The sequence below is a fragment of the Egretta garzetta genome, unplaced genomic scaffold (assembly GCF_000687185.1).
Source record: "Egretta garzetta isolate BGI_Z169 unplaced genomic scaffold, ASM68718v1 scaffold702, whole genome shotgun sequence".
Taxonomy (NCBI): Eukaryota; Metazoa; Chordata; class Aves; order Pelecaniformes; family Ardeidae; genus Egretta; species Egretta garzetta.
In genome coordinates, this window is record NW_009258908.1 from 299,825 (window position 1) to 316,075 (window position 16,251).

Below are 16,251 nucleotides of genomic sequence, written 5' to 3' on the forward strand. Positions count from 1 at the left end.
TTTGTAATATTTGTAGGTTTGTAAAAGCCTAAACTGAAAATAAATAAGTCAGATTAAGTGGAAATGTTTGAATTTGCCAAAATCTTGGACAGAATAGCATAGCTCTTATTTCTGCTTTCATCTTGGGTTTCTTGTTTTGTGCTTATTACTAGCACTGGAGAGCTGAGTCACTGGTTACAGAAGTTTTTGATAAATAAAAACAATTTAGAACTGTTTCCTGCTTGGACACACCCAAAATAGGTAATGCCAGTTACCTCGATAATGCAAGGGACTGTTGCAAACACAAACAGCAGTATGCCCTCTGGTGGACATTGATGACAAATACTGCAGTTCTCGTGTGATACATGAATGTGTTGGAGGAACTGACATGCTGGAGTATGTTAAAGATTTCTTTTTGGGAAGGAGAGTAAGTACAAAGGTAGTAAATAAGTGATTAAAAACAAACGATAGTGATGTGTGAAAGGGTGTGTACTTTTCTGTGTATTAAAAAAATCCTTTGAAGTAAAGATTTACCATCAACTAAGAATATATTGTACACCTTTTTTGCTGTTTTCTGTACTTTGGTCATAAATGCTAAGGCAGAGTGGATTTTTTTCTTAATCTTTATTTTAGGATCTTAATATATTAAAGTTTGAACTTGGATTTGGATATTGCTGCACTAGATTTCCAAGTCATGAGAAACCACTGCCCTTTATCTAATATGAATCCGTGAATAGGGTATGTCTTAAAACTTACCCAACATGTTTAATATTGAAGCTAGCAGCTTGCATTTGAATTACAAGTCTCTTAAAAGAATTCTCCACAATTTGGTAATTTGTTTCACTGAACTGTACTTATATTTTAAAAAATATGTATTTTATTTCCAGTTGGAATTTGTCTACTTTTAACTTCTAATTATTAGGTCTTGGAATGCTTTTAATATCTTATGAAATATTTGTTCTCCTTTAAAGAGTACTTTCTAAAACGTTACTTTAAATTTTCAGGTCACTAATGAAGGAGGAATGAAGAGTGCTTCTTTAAAGGATTTGTGTCCTGAGGACAAGAGACGCATTGCAAACTTAATTAAAGAACTTGCCCGGTAAGAATAAGCACCACCTGAAAAAGCATTACGTTTAAGGAGAGTCATTCCTCTAATTAACATCAAGCAATGTAGAACTGCATTATGGAACTGAATATTTGCATAAGGTAATTTTTCTTGCTGGAGGAGGTATGAACAATGAAGCAGCCTGATCATTTTTACCTTGCTTCCTGACCCCAAATCCCCTGAATATATTGAAAACAAGAGCCAAAGTTTTGTGACCTGCATTAGTTCATCCATATAAACCTAGTCACAGGGATAGGGTTTTGTTTGTTGCTTGTTTCATGTGATTTAAATAAATGCATGTTGTCTTTTGCAAATGACAAACTTGATATGAAACTTTGTAGTGCTTACTTTTCAGGAGTAAGCTTTTGTGTGGAATGCCATGTTAAAGGTGATCTTGTGGTAGAAACATGTTAATCAGTATTTGTCCGTGTTTGCACATGTAGAGCAATAAAGAGTCCAGTGTAACTTTAACTTTTCTAGACAAACTTCCTTTTGCTTTGATTAATTTCTTCAAGTTCTCCCTGCTCATTCAAAGGAGAGGCAGAAATAGTGCAAGTTTCTCAGCTTTAGCAAAAGTTTTTTTCTAGATTTCATTCCAGTGCCAGCTGCATTCACAAAGATAAATGAGGTGAACAATAGGTTAAATTTGAGTGAGGAGATTTTTCTCCCCCTCTGTGTTCCTAATATTTCAGAATCTCTGGAATCTTCCTCTTACATAGTGGCTGTAAAATTGAGAAGGAGCATATGGGACTTTGGCAGGCTTTCACACAACATCAGAGGGGGAAGTCTTGTGAGATGATCTTGGGTCCTTTGGGCTAAAAGTTAGTGTGCATACTAACGATTTATAAAGGCAAAGTTTTTCTAGGACAAAATGAAAGTTCTCAGGTATTAATGAAATGCTTTGTGCCATAGGTTTCATGAGCTTGTGCAATAATTGGCAAGCATTACTGTCCTTTTTATATAGGAAAATTTGGGCAGAGAAATTAAGTTGCTTGTTCAAGGTCATGCAATACGTCTCTGGTGCAGCCAGGAATATTTTCTCTCTGATTATCCTCATCCAGTGAACCATTGTGCCTGCTAATAATTTGTACCAATATAGGATTTCTTGCTATACAGTATTTCAGTAATTTCTGAAGTTCTTCATGCTTGCAACTCTATTTTATCCTACCTGATGTGTTAGAAAATGTCTAGTTAAGGCTGTCATAAAGAGTAGATTGCTGGGAAGCGTGGTTACAAATTGTCAGATGTTGGAGCTATTCGGACACTGTTGCCACTGTTGATATATAGAGGTATATTCTAATATTAAAAAAGCCTTTTATTACATTGTTCCTTATAATACACTGCTCCCTAGTGAATAGTAGTACGCTAACTCATTTGAGCATGGGATTCTTCTTAAATCTCAGATGCTGTGATTTTTCCCTGAGGACAGTTTGATATTTCTGCCTGACATTTCTTCGAAGAAAAATAGAAGGTGCAGCAACATTAATTTTGAAAAGTAAAATTAGTGGAACACTATTATTTTATACTTAGTTCTCTTTTATTTTTAAACCTAATCATATTTTTATTGGATGTAATTAAAAGTCCTTTGCAGAGTAATAGGGAAGTTGAACTTTAATTCCGCTCACCTCGTCACTTTTTTAAAACTCTCCATAATTTTCATCCCTAGGTGTGCGATGATGGGGGGGTTTTACATGCAGTAGAACATTCTTTGCTATTTCAGAGAAGAAAAAGAACCAGCAGAATGCTGAAAGTTTTCCAGGATGACTGTCCTGCAGTAAATAATTGGAATAATAAAGGTCTCATTCGACCAGAGCTATACTTCACTGTTCTTTATTTTGCTACTCTTTATGAACAAAAATGATGGTAGTTGGGACTAATTCTTGCACCTTTACTGCAGGATAGTGGACAGAAATAGATTGGTCAATAACTGTCTGCATGAAGATTGTTTTAAAGTGGTAACATTCTGTCTGTGTGGAAACCAGTAGCAAAATATGATTAACTCCTGGGGCTTGAGTTTCAACCAAGTCTTGCTTAAGCAGTTTGGGATATTGGTCTTCCCCTGACTTTTACAACTGCTGAAGGAGGGCTAACTTACTTTTCTTTCTCTTCCTATTCTTAATTCTCTTCCTCCAATTCTCATTCCCAATGCAGTTTTGAACATTGGGAAGGTGTGTGCCTATACATTAGTTAATATGCTAATTATTTAAGGAGAAGCTTTACTCTTGGTGTGCGTAAATTCTAATGCTGGCTGTATTGTTTTCCTTTCCTTTGAGAAAAATCAGTTGCTGGGCTGTAATGCTTTGCTGCTGGGGATTCCAGCGGCTGACATCATGTCAGCTGTTAGGGACTTTATGAAATTGAATTTAGAGACAGGGTCAAAAGAAAGGACTCAGCTGTATCCTTTCTAATCCTCCTCTCTAGGCAAAATAATCTTAGTTTTTGCTCTGTGCTGCCGCCTGTAAATCCAGCCATTATTTTGCCTTTCTTTGAACATATCCAGTCTATATTCCCTCTTCAGGTGAAAAAGAGAGGCAAACTGGATCCAGAGTTTGAAAGACTCAAATGTTGTAAATTTGATTATTTTTTTTTATTGTGTCAGCAGAGTCTTTTCAAAATGTTTTTGTAGGGGAATTTCTGAGTAGAATGAGTCAGGCCTATGAATGCCACAGTGCATTGTGAGTAAATGGGAAATTCTTGTGTGGTCAGCTGTTATACAACCAGCATGGCACCTTCATGTTTTCAGCAAGGTGCTGCTGGCGTGGTGGTGAAAGTGCCAGACACAGTAAGAGCAAATTTTAGCTCTCCCTACAAGCAGAGTCCTTTTAAGAGGCAAAAAAAGATTTTCTCCGAGCTTTCATTACTGCAGGCTGCTCCTGAAGCACTCATCAGCTTATGTAATGAAATGAGCAGTGACATGGTGACGACGCTGAAAGATTCCTACCCTCATACTCTGCGCCAATGTCAGGACACATTAGCCTCTTCCAATAGGGAGCAGCGCAAAAGTCCTCTGGGACCTCGTCAGTTGGCTGTTGAGCCTTAGGGATTTGCTGGACACCACACTGAGAATGGTTACAAAGTATTCTGGAGTGAAATATTTTAAGTGATAATGCAGATTTTGAAAGCTCTCTCTGTCTCTGCATTTGGCTGAATGGAGAGGGTCATAGCTTTTTTTTGCAGAGAGAGCAAGTGCATGCTCGCAAGCATTCACCTCACTACTAACTGATATATAGCCATAGTACTGTGACTTTCTGGCTCCTACTATGATGTGTACATCATAAATACTCCTTCCCTGCCTGCACAGTTCACATATGCCCGTACAGCTCACAATTTGCTTTTGAATGAACAGAGGTATTGACTAAGTGACATAGGATGGTTCATGAAAGTTTAAGTTTTGCTTTTAGTGGTGAGAATTGCTAACTAACTACTTTGTATTCTTCTTTTCTTCAGTTAAGATAACAGGGAGCCAGATTTCTCCATGTTTGCCTTTGCAAACAAATCTTCAAAAGCAATTTAGGTGGAAAGGTATCATAATGCCCTTATCCACCCAAGGGAGGGAGTGATTGCCTTTTTCAAATGAGATACAAGATGGGTTTTGCTATCAGATTAGTGTCTTTCTGGCAAAGACAACTGGCATGCCCAGAATGACACGTACCCAGCAGCTAGTAAAACATCCTTCAGACGGCCCTTTGATCCTTATTGAGGAAGTGCTTCCTCCTTCCCAAGGCCTTGGATTCCAAAATCCTTTGTAGGGTGCTGGCAGTCTGGGGTGCTAGTCTCTTCTGGTGTTGCTCTATGTGGACTTTTTATCCTGGCATGAAGGTGAAATTGACCAACTAAAATTGAAATTTTTCCAACAAAAGGTGAAAATGGGAATCAGAACAGAAGGTTAATTTGGTTACAGAACTGGAAACCATTACAAAGGAGGACAGTAAAACTATTGTAGCGTATATCTGCTGTTTAAGTGTTTTTCTTCCAGCACTTAGGATCTTTGAAGGACAACTTGCCTGTGGAAGGCCGTATTACAAATCTGCAGTGTTTGGCCTCTTGGGTTGTCTTCTCTCCTGGGTTACACTACCTCATATTTAACCAAATTGTTACCTGGCTTTAACTTCAATGTCAAGAGCTTTTCTTCTTTTTTTTTTTTTTTTTTTTTGTGTGTGTGCTGCTTTATGAGACAAAATTGTGCTGCAGTTCTCTTAATTGGTCCAGCAGTGAGACTGCAAATGAGATATCCGTAAGCTTGTCTGGAAATTACTTCTTGTTGATAGGTAAAGCATGCTTAGGATTATTGTATCACCAATAACACGTACCTTTTGCGATTAAAAAGTCATTTGTAGCTATAAATTCATGCTGTGAGATCTAGTTTTCTATTATTTTGCAAGTTGCATATCATAAAATTTATCCCATGTGTGGCAATTTCAAGTATGTTTTGGGATCATTTGGGTTTTTTGTTAATTTTTTTAATTTATATAAATTGCCCATGGTACTTGAGTAAAATGTGTCAGATTTGTGAACAGTGTCCGTAGACAAAAAATGCTGCCATTCTCTCTTCCTGCAGTGCTGGTGTTAAAAGTCACTTTGCTCAGTTCTGCCAGAGGCGTGTTGTGATCAGCTCTGGCATGAAAACTTCTTGTTTCATCTTTTTGGTGTGCATCTTTCACTTGGAATACCTGATTTTATTCCAAGGATCCTTCATGTGCTGGACTGTGCGTAATGCTCTTGGACCTTACTCCACTTTTCCTCCCCCATGGTCTTGCTGGTCCCAGATGCCATTCTTTGCTTTGAGTGTAAAACCTGTGTTTTTTGAGAATGGTCATCAAAATACTTCATCTTTGCTAGCTAGTTGGCAGACTAATATCAGGTGAGTATTCCCTAAAAGATAAATGTTCCCAATGAGTATAGGACTGATCAGTGAAGTTTCCAGTGTCTGTGTGTCTCCTTTTTGTTTATTTTGTCTTCTGTCTTAACTTGCTCAGTCACAGTTCTTAAAGCATTCAGATTTCTCTTGGTAAAAGATAATTTTTTTTTCTAACATTTTTAAAAATTAGAAAACACTTTTTAATTTTCTTTTTCAGCTCTTTTCTTTTGTAAAGATTCTAAGTGTCTTCAGTCAGGAAGAGTTCTTTTGAGTTTTGTTGCTAGTGTAGTGTTGATGTGAGTATTATCATGGCTCTTTCTTCTGCATGACAGTTTTTCATTAGACAAATAAAACTTGAAGTGCTGTTGACCTGTGCAGTGCTTCAAAAATTCCACCTGGAGAGCATCAATCCTGCTTACTCAGTGGAATGAGTCAGTGCCATCAGCAAATGTGTTGATCAAGTCCTTCTTCAGATCAGACAGTCAGAAGTACTAGTATCAGCAGCGGTCTTGGGAGCACACCATAGTAATTGGAACTAGTGAATTAGAAATTAATTTGAACCCTAAGGCTGATGTCCTAGGAGGGATTTTTGTCAATATATCTGCATTAGGAATTTTTCTTTTCCTACAGAGGCTCCTGTAAAATAAAATTAAAATCTGTATTTAGATGTGTCTAGAATTACACAAGCTTTGGAGCGTCGAATTTAAAACGAATTTTGAACAAAGGTGGTGTGTATCCTGTGGCACAAGGTAGGAGAATGTAAATTGCACGCAAGGAAGTGTTGCAGACAGTGAACAGCATGTTCTACTGATTTGTCACCTTTGCTCTCAGCTGTCAGTCCTCTATTTGGTCCTGGAAACAACAGTAATGGAGCTGGAACCTAGTGTGTTGCCCAAAGGAGAAGTTGTGCCTGTTATAATTGTGGTGCCTTCATTTTTTCACTGCTCTTTTCTGACCACGAGTGGATGAAAAGTGGGTGAAAATCCTTTTGAGGAGCATTATGAGCCTTGTAATATTTGTTTGGCATCAGTGAAGTCCTTCCTAGTTCTGCTAAAAATCATCTGTTCCTTACTGCCAGAAGGCAAAGAAATAAGTATATAAAAAAATCTCACTGAGCTATATATATATGATGTGACATAAACCCAGCACAATCCGATGACATTCTTGTATTCCTTTTCTCTAACTTCCTTTTGCCACCTCCTGTGAGTAACTGTCTTCTGTATCTCGCCTGCCCTTTATGGGCTGTCTTCTGCTTTGTGATACATAAACACATAATGCCACGTTTCTTCTAAGATCACTTACTGTTCTCAGTCATTTACTGCATATGTGGCACAATATATTCAAGTGTCTGGGAGTATGACAGCTTGCTGTGATCTGTGTTAAATACAAACACAGCACGTGAATGTGATGCAGACTGATACAAGCAGCAAATCACAGAATCTAGAGATGGGTAAAACCTGCTAGGTTTAGCCTAATTTCTTTAGCACTCTGGCCTTTCTTAGCTTATGTTATTTTCTTATACTGTTGTTTGATTTTAATATTCTTAGATTCCAGCACAGCCCAGTGTTTCAGTTGTCCTGAACCTTTTTTTAATGCAGTGTCCCTCCTGTGTTAGTAAGCAAGCTTTCTTCCTTGTATGGTGCCCTGGAGATGGTACTTGCCCTCTCTTCCCCTTCTGACCTTCCCCCTCCCCAGTTCTTGTTTCCTTCCTGTCTTCCATCTACATGGTCATTGCTGTCTTCACTATCTTTTTCTAATTGTTGGGGTTTATTCTCTATTATCTTGAGAAACAGGAAGCATCTTGCATCTTTCCCTGATTATGTGAAGGACGGTCATGTATGCTGTAGTGGCTTACCTGATTGCTCTAGATTCAGAGAAAACAAACTAGTGGTGGTTAGATGCAAAAGCCTGGGTCTGCAGCCTGTGGCATATGTACCATAGTTGTAACTTCATTGGGGAATAAGGATGTATGGTAGATAGTTTGCAAAAGATTGTTGCCTGCTTAACTATGATAGGTGTTGGGGTGAGTCCTGAGTTAATGCAGTTGGTTCCCTTTTAATTCTTTTCTGATGTGTGCACACCCCTTTTGACAGCCTTTGAGTGGAAGGGGTAGGAATTAAACACTGCTGGGGACAGGATTATAAATGAGACCATAGGCATATGAATAGTGGAATGTTTTTGTGCTAAATCCATGTCTTTTTTTTTGTGTGTGTAATTTAAAAACTTCCCAGCTAATTGTTTGTTCCAAACTTTGAAACTGCTCTAATTTACAGAATTTGGTTATGTGCTATATCTTATTTTTCTCCCTCCAGGTTTGTAGAGAAAAGATGCGAGTTTCAGTGTTGTTATTTCCAACTTCGTGCAGTCTACTCAGGCTGTTGTGGGCTGTGGGTTGATCTTAGAGTTGGGGAATACTGCCTGTCTGCAGTTCACCCCAGGGGGGTGACCCGATTGTGATATTTATATTTTTTCCACTGGAATATCTGAACAAATCCATGCCCTCTTAAGGGAAATGTCATGACGTCAAAGGGATGGTTCAGTTCCTGAATGGAGTTCTCTGTTAAGTACGTCAGTGAGTCTGATGGAACGAGTGGAAGGCTTAGTCCAATGCCTAGGTGTACATATATAAGTATTTCCCCTCCCTGCCCCGCCCTTTCCTCTTCCTATAGGATTGTTCCACTTAAAGGAAGTTACAATTGAAGTTTTCTGAAAGTTGTATTGCTTTGGTCTCCTGTCACCTGTGTTGTGGCAGCTGTTTCATCATCATAAAAGACTGAACTTTAAGAGCCTTCAGCAACAGAAATTGCCTAAGTGCAGAGCAATAATATTTATTAGTCTAAGCTCATTACTTAATATTTTTGTAGAGCTTTTATAGAACCATGATTTCTAAGCCATGTTTTTTAGCATAGTTACAGGATCATCTGTGCTTAATGGTCTTCTTGCCTACGTGATACCAGAATAATTGTTTTTACAGCCTGCTCTTGAGGTGCATAATAAATGATCATTGTAAGCCTTTCTCACATTGTCATCTTTTAATCTTGATCCAATTATTTACACTGAGCAGCAAGATACAGGGTGCCGTGGCCCAGACAGAAAGGAAAATTTACTCCTGCGGCTTGATATTTTAAAATCCCCAGAAGAGAACAAGCTGTTTTGTTTGGAGAAAACTAACAAGAAAAATGTTTCCTTTCCTGGACTTCTATTTGACGAGTAAATGTGAAAGAAGGATTAGTTTATAGATTAAGAAACAGAAAAGTTTTTCAATTTCCTTCCTGTCTCCGCAGCTAAGCTCTCCCATTTGAGTTGTCTGTCTACATGCCCTAGGTTTGTAAGGATCCCAGTGTGTCTTCATTATGGCTGCAGGGAATCGGACTGCACAAATCTCATTGTGGGTTCAGGTCCTTACTTTGTTGTTCCATGCTGTACATTAATGTGCGTGTACTCTAGTGAGACCAGTGTCTTCGAAAAAATAATGTATTGCATAAAGTCATATGCATCTTCTACTGTAATATAATAAAATAAACATTATGAAGAACTAACCTGTTTAAGGGTGGAGAAGGTGATATCCATTTGCCTGGGAAGTGGAGGAGTTGGAAGTCAGGCACTGTGGTTATGGGCATGTATTTTATTTCTCTCAAATTCTTTTCAGGGTAAGTGAAGAAAAGGAGGTGACAGAAGAACGGCTGAAAGCTGAACAGGAGTCATTTGAGAAGAAGATCAGACAGCTAGAGGAACAGAATGAACTTATCATCAAGGAAAGGGAAGATATCCTTTAAAAATATGTGCAGGGGCTCACTGTCTGAAATAAAAAGTGAACTACAGAGAAATAATTGTTCTAATTTATGGCAGAGAATAAATCTGCATGTGCTGCCATTCAAAAGCAATCAGAGAGATGACTTGTCAGCATGTGATGCTGGTTCATTTGAGCTTAAAACTGCCATCCAGCTGTTCCTATGATGTTGTTTTGCTATGAAATAGATATTTGTCAACTAAAAACGACAATAAGGAATTTATGCATTAAAATATGGGTATAGATTTATATTTAATCCTGTTAGGTTGTTGTAACTGAGGTTAGAAAGTTGCATGGTATTCCAGTGATCTCTGTGTCCAGAGCAAGACAACTTACACTGAAGGCATTTAAACTGTGTATATGTACTGGGAGGTTTAGCCAGTTCATGCTTTTTCTTGGTGTAGCTTTTCTGTGTTTGTTTTTGTATAAAGTTAGCTGATTCTCTTTTCTTGTAGGCTGTGACTTCCATTTTTGTTAAACTGCATATGCTTTGTCCCAGTCCTGGAATATCACATGCAAAGTCAGTGTTGTAGGAATTAGAATTTTCCTTCAGTGTGGTGTGATAGACTTTTACAAGATTTTCTTGTTCACTTCTCTTCCAAATATTTGATATTGATGTGTTACTGCTTAATTCCTCACAAGGCTAATGGTTGACTACAGTGGGATATGGAAGAGACAGTGCTGCAGCTACAGCAGAAGCAAATAGTATGTGTGATCCATCAAGAGCTGTATTTCAAGTAGGGAGGATACTAATGCTATTTTAAAAAAAGTTGATGAAACCTGGTGCACTATACTGTTTTCAGTCCCGAGTCATCCCTTTTTCAAGTGAAAAGTGAAGTTAGTGACAAAAATTATGGAGAAGGGCTACTAAAGACGATGGGTGGTCTGGAGAAGCTATTTTTTGAGAAGAGACTAAAGTGTGTGCATATGCTTGTGAATAGTGACTGGCCTTTTAGAAGTAGGTAGTGATGGTAGTAAGGTGAAAGGGGGAGAGACAATGCTGAGACAAAAAGGGACTCTTCAAGCTATAGGCCAGTGTTGGAACAGAAATAAATGGAGATAAACAGTCCACAAACTTAAACATGAAGTTAGAGGAGGGTTCTTGAAAATTTGAGCAATTTTATTTCACAGTTTAGCACTGGAAGGCTTAACAAAAAAAAAGCTTTTTTTATGATGAAGCCTGGTTGGCTTATGAAAGGAATTCACTGATATGTTGGCTCTGTCAGCAGTGGATTGCCCTTGATGACCCATACGATCCCTTGTAGCACAGTGGCACTTATATTGATAGGAAGAATTTGGTCTGTTTGTACAAAATAATATACACATCAATAAGCTTTGCTGGGCATGGAACAGTTCCTGGAAAATATTAAATCTGATGTATTTAAGAGCCACTAGATGTGACTACAGTGCATTTACATTGATTTCACCGAAGTCAATATTTTGTTGTATATTATGTCTTGTGTATTCAGTCAGCGCATGAATGTGCGTGGGATGTAGGTTCCTGATTAATATTTTTTAATTTATGCACATAAAACTTTCACTAATTCATCTAAGGTTTATTTTGCTACTGGGAAGTAGATATGCTTGCTTGGGTTTTTTTTGTGGGGTGTTTTTGTTGGGGTTTTTTGGGGGTTGTATTTTTGTTTTTTTTTTCCTTTTCTAGAAATAGATTGCACAAGCATGAATACTTTTCTAGAATTCTGGTAGGCATGGCAGAAGGTTAATACATGCAATTTTACACTTCATAAAACTCTGTAAAACCTAGAAATATAAAACAAGGTTATAATTTAAAACAATATAATTTTAACTACTGCAATAGTTGGCTATCATACATGAATGATTCAAGACTCTCAACATACCTCTGATGAGTTAATTTTTTATGTTAAAGCTTGTTGCAGAGATAAGAAATGATAGAAATTACTTGCCAAAGGTGAATACAGATTCTGGGCTATTTTAAAGTACAGCAACTTGATATTCTTCAAGTTCTTCTGAAATATACAGAGTTTGTTTGCAAATAAGATATCAGGGATATATAATGCCATAAGAAAAAGTCTTCAAATCTGGTAAAATCAATTTTACTTGCTTTTTTTTCCCTCCCCCAAAGCTAATTTATTCTCTGTAAAATTACTTTATCTAGCCCAGTATTTAAAATTACCCTACAATAATAAATGGGTGCTTCTGGTATAACTGCAGCTATCTAGTGAAGTGTAATTTTAACCTGGTAAAGGTTTAATTTCAATAGCATGGGGAGTGCGGTGTTTTGTTTTTTTTTTTAAAGCAACGTGTGTTTTGTTGTTTGTGTTTTTTATTAATAAGAATCTTGCAGTAAAGATGCTTTGTGTGCTTGAAATCGCTACTTTAGAGGCAGATTTTTCTCATTTTGTTGGAGTTGATTTTTTTGTTTGAGAAGCTATGTGGACCCATCCATTTGAATTCATTGCTGATGAGCTATGATAAAAGCTTTAGAGGGTAGGGGAGTAGGTGGTATATAGTGATCTCACTGCAAAACTTTGAGTAACTTACCAGTATTGAAAGAAGAATATTTGTCTGCAGCCTAAGCTTACATTTGCTTTGGAATTGGTTGGTTCTCTCTGGGTAAATGTCATGCAAACTTAAAAGTCCATTCTATCCTTCTGTTGCAGTTGAAACTTTGAAATTTGAGTAGTTCTTACTAGGGCATGCACTTAACGGAGGACAACTCTAATGAGCACACTGTGAATCATAAATAGGCCAGTCTGTTTTCAGGGTTGCCAAATACACACAGTGATGACATCTTTTGCTGTTCTTACTAAAATCCATCCAATTGGGCCAAACTGGAGAATCCAGTAACAGATGCTCCCATTCTTTTGATGCCCTCCACAATGAAAGCACCTTCTAGCTATCAGGATGGGAAAGTGGAGGAAAAAATCAATCTTCTGAAAGAGAAGATGTAGCAGGAGGTAGAGGGGAAAATGTAAGTGGAAGCTGTACTGGGGAAGTGAGAACTATAGAATGTGACTGGAAGGAAAGACTTGGAAAAGGAGGTTGAGCTTGGCATGGCTGATGTGAAAGAAGCAAAGCCTATGACTGACAAGTTCAAAAGTGTTTTGGATAAGCAGTCGGGGTTAAGGAAGAGCCGGGATGGAGGTGGGTGGCCTGGGATCAGTCGGATGATGGACAGCTGATGAAGGCAGGGGTGTGTCTTGTCAGTGTATTCTAGCACCCTCCAAACTTTGAGTGTGGGACTAAGCTCACGTGAGAAGGCTCACCATGTGTAGCCTACCTCCATGTCTTCCTCAGCATCTGCGCTTAGTATTTGTCTTCTCTGCTTCTGCATTCCCAGATCATGATGGCTACATACCGGGTGACTGAATGGTGCTTCTAGCAGCAGCCTAAATTGTGGCATTGCCTTTGGAGTGTTTGACTTGCAACTTCAGTGTTCTTATTTTTGTTGTTTCATTTGCATTTTCAGAATAGGGGATAAGCAGCATATACCGTGTTATGCTCTTAGGCTACTTGCACTGCCCCTTCTTCCACTTCTGCTAGGAGCTGTTAAGAGAAAAGCTTCTGGCTTTTCTTTTTTTTTCTGGCGTATTTTCAAGCACCTATTAATAATTTAGGTCCCAAATATGATTTAATTTAAGAAACAGGAAAATATCTTTTGTAAGATGCCCCAGTACTGTCATGATAGATGTCTTAGGAAAAAAATGATAATAATGAGATTATTAAGAAACAAATACTACTGTTATTTCAAAGCCCAAAGAAATTATGTTATGGTCTTTAGCTTTTCTTGTTATCACCATTAAAGATTTTTTTCATCTAAATTTGATGGTGTTGCATAAATGAAGAAGCAAAAACAACCTTAACATTTCTGTGAAGATTTATTGATTAGGGAAAAGGACACTTCTTAAAAAAAAAGAAAAAAAAAATTAAAAAATTGTCTGACTTCTAAGCTATGCTGAAATTATCATTTTGGAGACAAAGAATAGGGATCTAAGGGGAAGAAGAAATTCTATTTAATACAAACTAATTTTTTTCTTTTTGTGAATTTAAACTCATCAGCCCTACTAAACTGTTTTGGTTTATACCTGGATTACTTAAGCTTTTTGTTGGAATTATTTTTTGACTGAACACGATCTGTTGATTTGAAGACCCAGCCAAGATCATACAACAAATCCCATATGATTTACTTGGCTAGTCTCAAAAATTATCACGGGCTCTGTTTACATATGTCCTTAATAATGTAACTTAGGACTACTTAATTAGTTGATTTTATGAATATTAATTTAAATAAAACAGCTCATTTGCTGATATTGTTAGTAAGACATAGAATATTAATTTGCTGGAAGAATAATGGGCTTTTTATAAGCATTATCTAGGGTCTTTAATAAAACACTTTTAGTTTTGCCATAGTACTGTTCATTACATTACTGTTTCATATACTCATAAATTTTTGTATTTTCTCCTTTTCCTATCTTTCTATGTTGATGTGGAATTAATATTATCTTTCAGAAGAAAAATAGTTGCTGACTTGCTTAATGCCAAAGAACAAAACAATAGAGAAACAGGTATCAGGATACAGAATTTACTTGTTTGTTCTGTCATGCTTACTTTTCTCTATAATGTTGAATTTGCTTTTCTGAAAATTGGGAGAGAAATAGACACCTGTTCTTTCCTTTCCTTTTTTAATCTGACCCACCAAGTTGTCATCACAGGTAAAGAAACGAAACAAAATGTCTTGCACAGAGAGCCTTTGGCAATGTCCTTTGTTGAATGTGTGGTCCTTGTCTCCTGCTTAACAGATTTGTGTGTGTGCGCCTCTCCAGGGCTGCCGTTTGCAAAAGGACAGTTAGTGTGAGCTCACAGTGACAACAGAGTGTCAAAGAGAAATGGGGTATGGAAATCAACAGCATAGTTAAGCATGTATACATTGAAGTTGGATCCCTGCCTTTTCGCCTCCCCTCCTGCCCCTTTTCAAACAAAAGGCAAGAAGAAAATTTCTATATAGGGAAAAATTTTCAGGAAACACGTGCCTAGTGCTTTTGAAAGTCAGGCTATTTATTTTAAACTCAGTAACAATTTTAGAGTTTAACTTTGGCTAAGTCTAAAGGTAGTTTTTGCTTTTTTAATAGTTTCTGTAGTGCAGTTCCTAATAGTGTAGTTTCTGATAAGTTACGAACTGAGGGAATGGAATGACCATCATCGTTTTTCTGTTATTTCTCAACTTGGTTCCCTCAGCTTATAGTTTTAAATTTTTCCCTTCCTATTTTTCATATGTGCATGCAGACTGTATATCTTTTTGTGCATCATAATTTGTTTGAAGGCATGTGACGAGAATGGAAAATTAGTGTTTTGCTCCTTTCTTCCATTTTATCCAACTGTTTCACTCTTTGAAGGTGTTTCCCTTACTGTTATTATAGGTTTCCTACGAGTAAATGTTTCTAAGCAACCATTATGGTCTATTGAATAAGAGCTGAACTTATTAAAAAGTCCCTGAATATTTATATCCTATTCTGTAACGGGAGTGTTGGCTAAATAATGTATGTATTTAAGAACTTCTTAAATGTAGAAGAATCAGTCAAGGACTATTGGGTAAATAAGATATTTTGAATTTTTCATGAACTTTTAAACTAAAACAAGGTGAAACATACTGTAATGTTGAGTGTTCAAATGGATCAATGACTGGAGATTCATTTAAAGCTCAGCTTTCTATGTTTAATCCTAGCTAGTGCCTTAGCGCACAAGCTAGTTACATTGTCCATGTTATGAAATTACCCAGAATAAACAGGCAGCGCCTAAACAGTCAGCATCAGTCTCGGTAGAATATGAGCTAGGTAGGCTTTTTGCCCTAAAACGTCACATTTGGTGCTGCAGGATTGTCTGTGAGATGGTACTGTCAACACAGAAGTGTAGCTGTGGGATAAGAGGAGCCGAGTTGCTTTGTAATTTATGCTGCAGAGTGTGGAATGATGTTGTTCTGTGTGTGACTGACTGAAGAGGAGAAGACTTTCCTACCCAGCAGCTCTGGTGTAGAGTTTTGGAGGCCTACTGAGGTGGGTGTTGAGGGCTAGTAGCATTCTTGCATCTCCTCTGCTTCATGACATTTTTATACTGTGGTGATCTTTTCCTGACACTAGACACTTGATGTTTCTGAGCTGCAGTCTTACTGACTAAAGAGCTAGAGTTCTTCTCTGCCAGGCTGTTGATAGCCACTTGTAGGTATTTGCTTTGGAGACAACCTGACTTGTAGCTCTGGAGGATAAATGGTCTGGAGAATGAATGGTATCTTAAGCACAGACATGATATGATCCGTACTAACTATGCTGTGAATCTCAGAACCGGATTTGGTGATGAGCTGCCCCTGTCTGAACTTAACGGGAGAGACCTGTCATTAGACATGCAGCTTCAGCCATGGCAATCTCGTATAACATCAGTTACCGTAATGAAAAAAACTGAAGTAGGTCAGGTAAAAGGTATTTCTCTGTTGAAGTCAGGCTGGTGAGAAGTGCTGTGTCTCAGGTGAAAGGCAGATCTTTCTTT

At 37.6% G+C, this 16,251-nt stretch overlaps 1 protein-coding gene across 10 annotated transcripts in view; it reads left to right on the top strand.

Moving 5' to 3' along the window:
- The window catches only part of KIAA1328 (KIAA1328 ortholog), a 177,057-nt gene that overhangs the window by 10,676 nt on the left and 150,130 nt on the right, over positions 1-16,251 (top strand). For 8 of the 10 annotated variants that reach the window (XM_035889853.1, XM_035889855.1, XM_035889852.1 and 5 more), the window contains 2 exons: positions 984-1,078; positions 9,592-9,707. In XM_035889853.1, the coding sequence (XP_035745746.1) occupies positions 984-1,078; positions 9,592-9,707 (211 nt within the window). Of the gene's footprint in view, positions 1-633; positions 718-983; positions 1,079-1,101; positions 1,186-9,591; positions 9,708-16,251 lie in introns of those variants that run through there. The other 2 variants (XM_035889860.1, XM_035889861.1) reach the window with 2 other exon arrangements.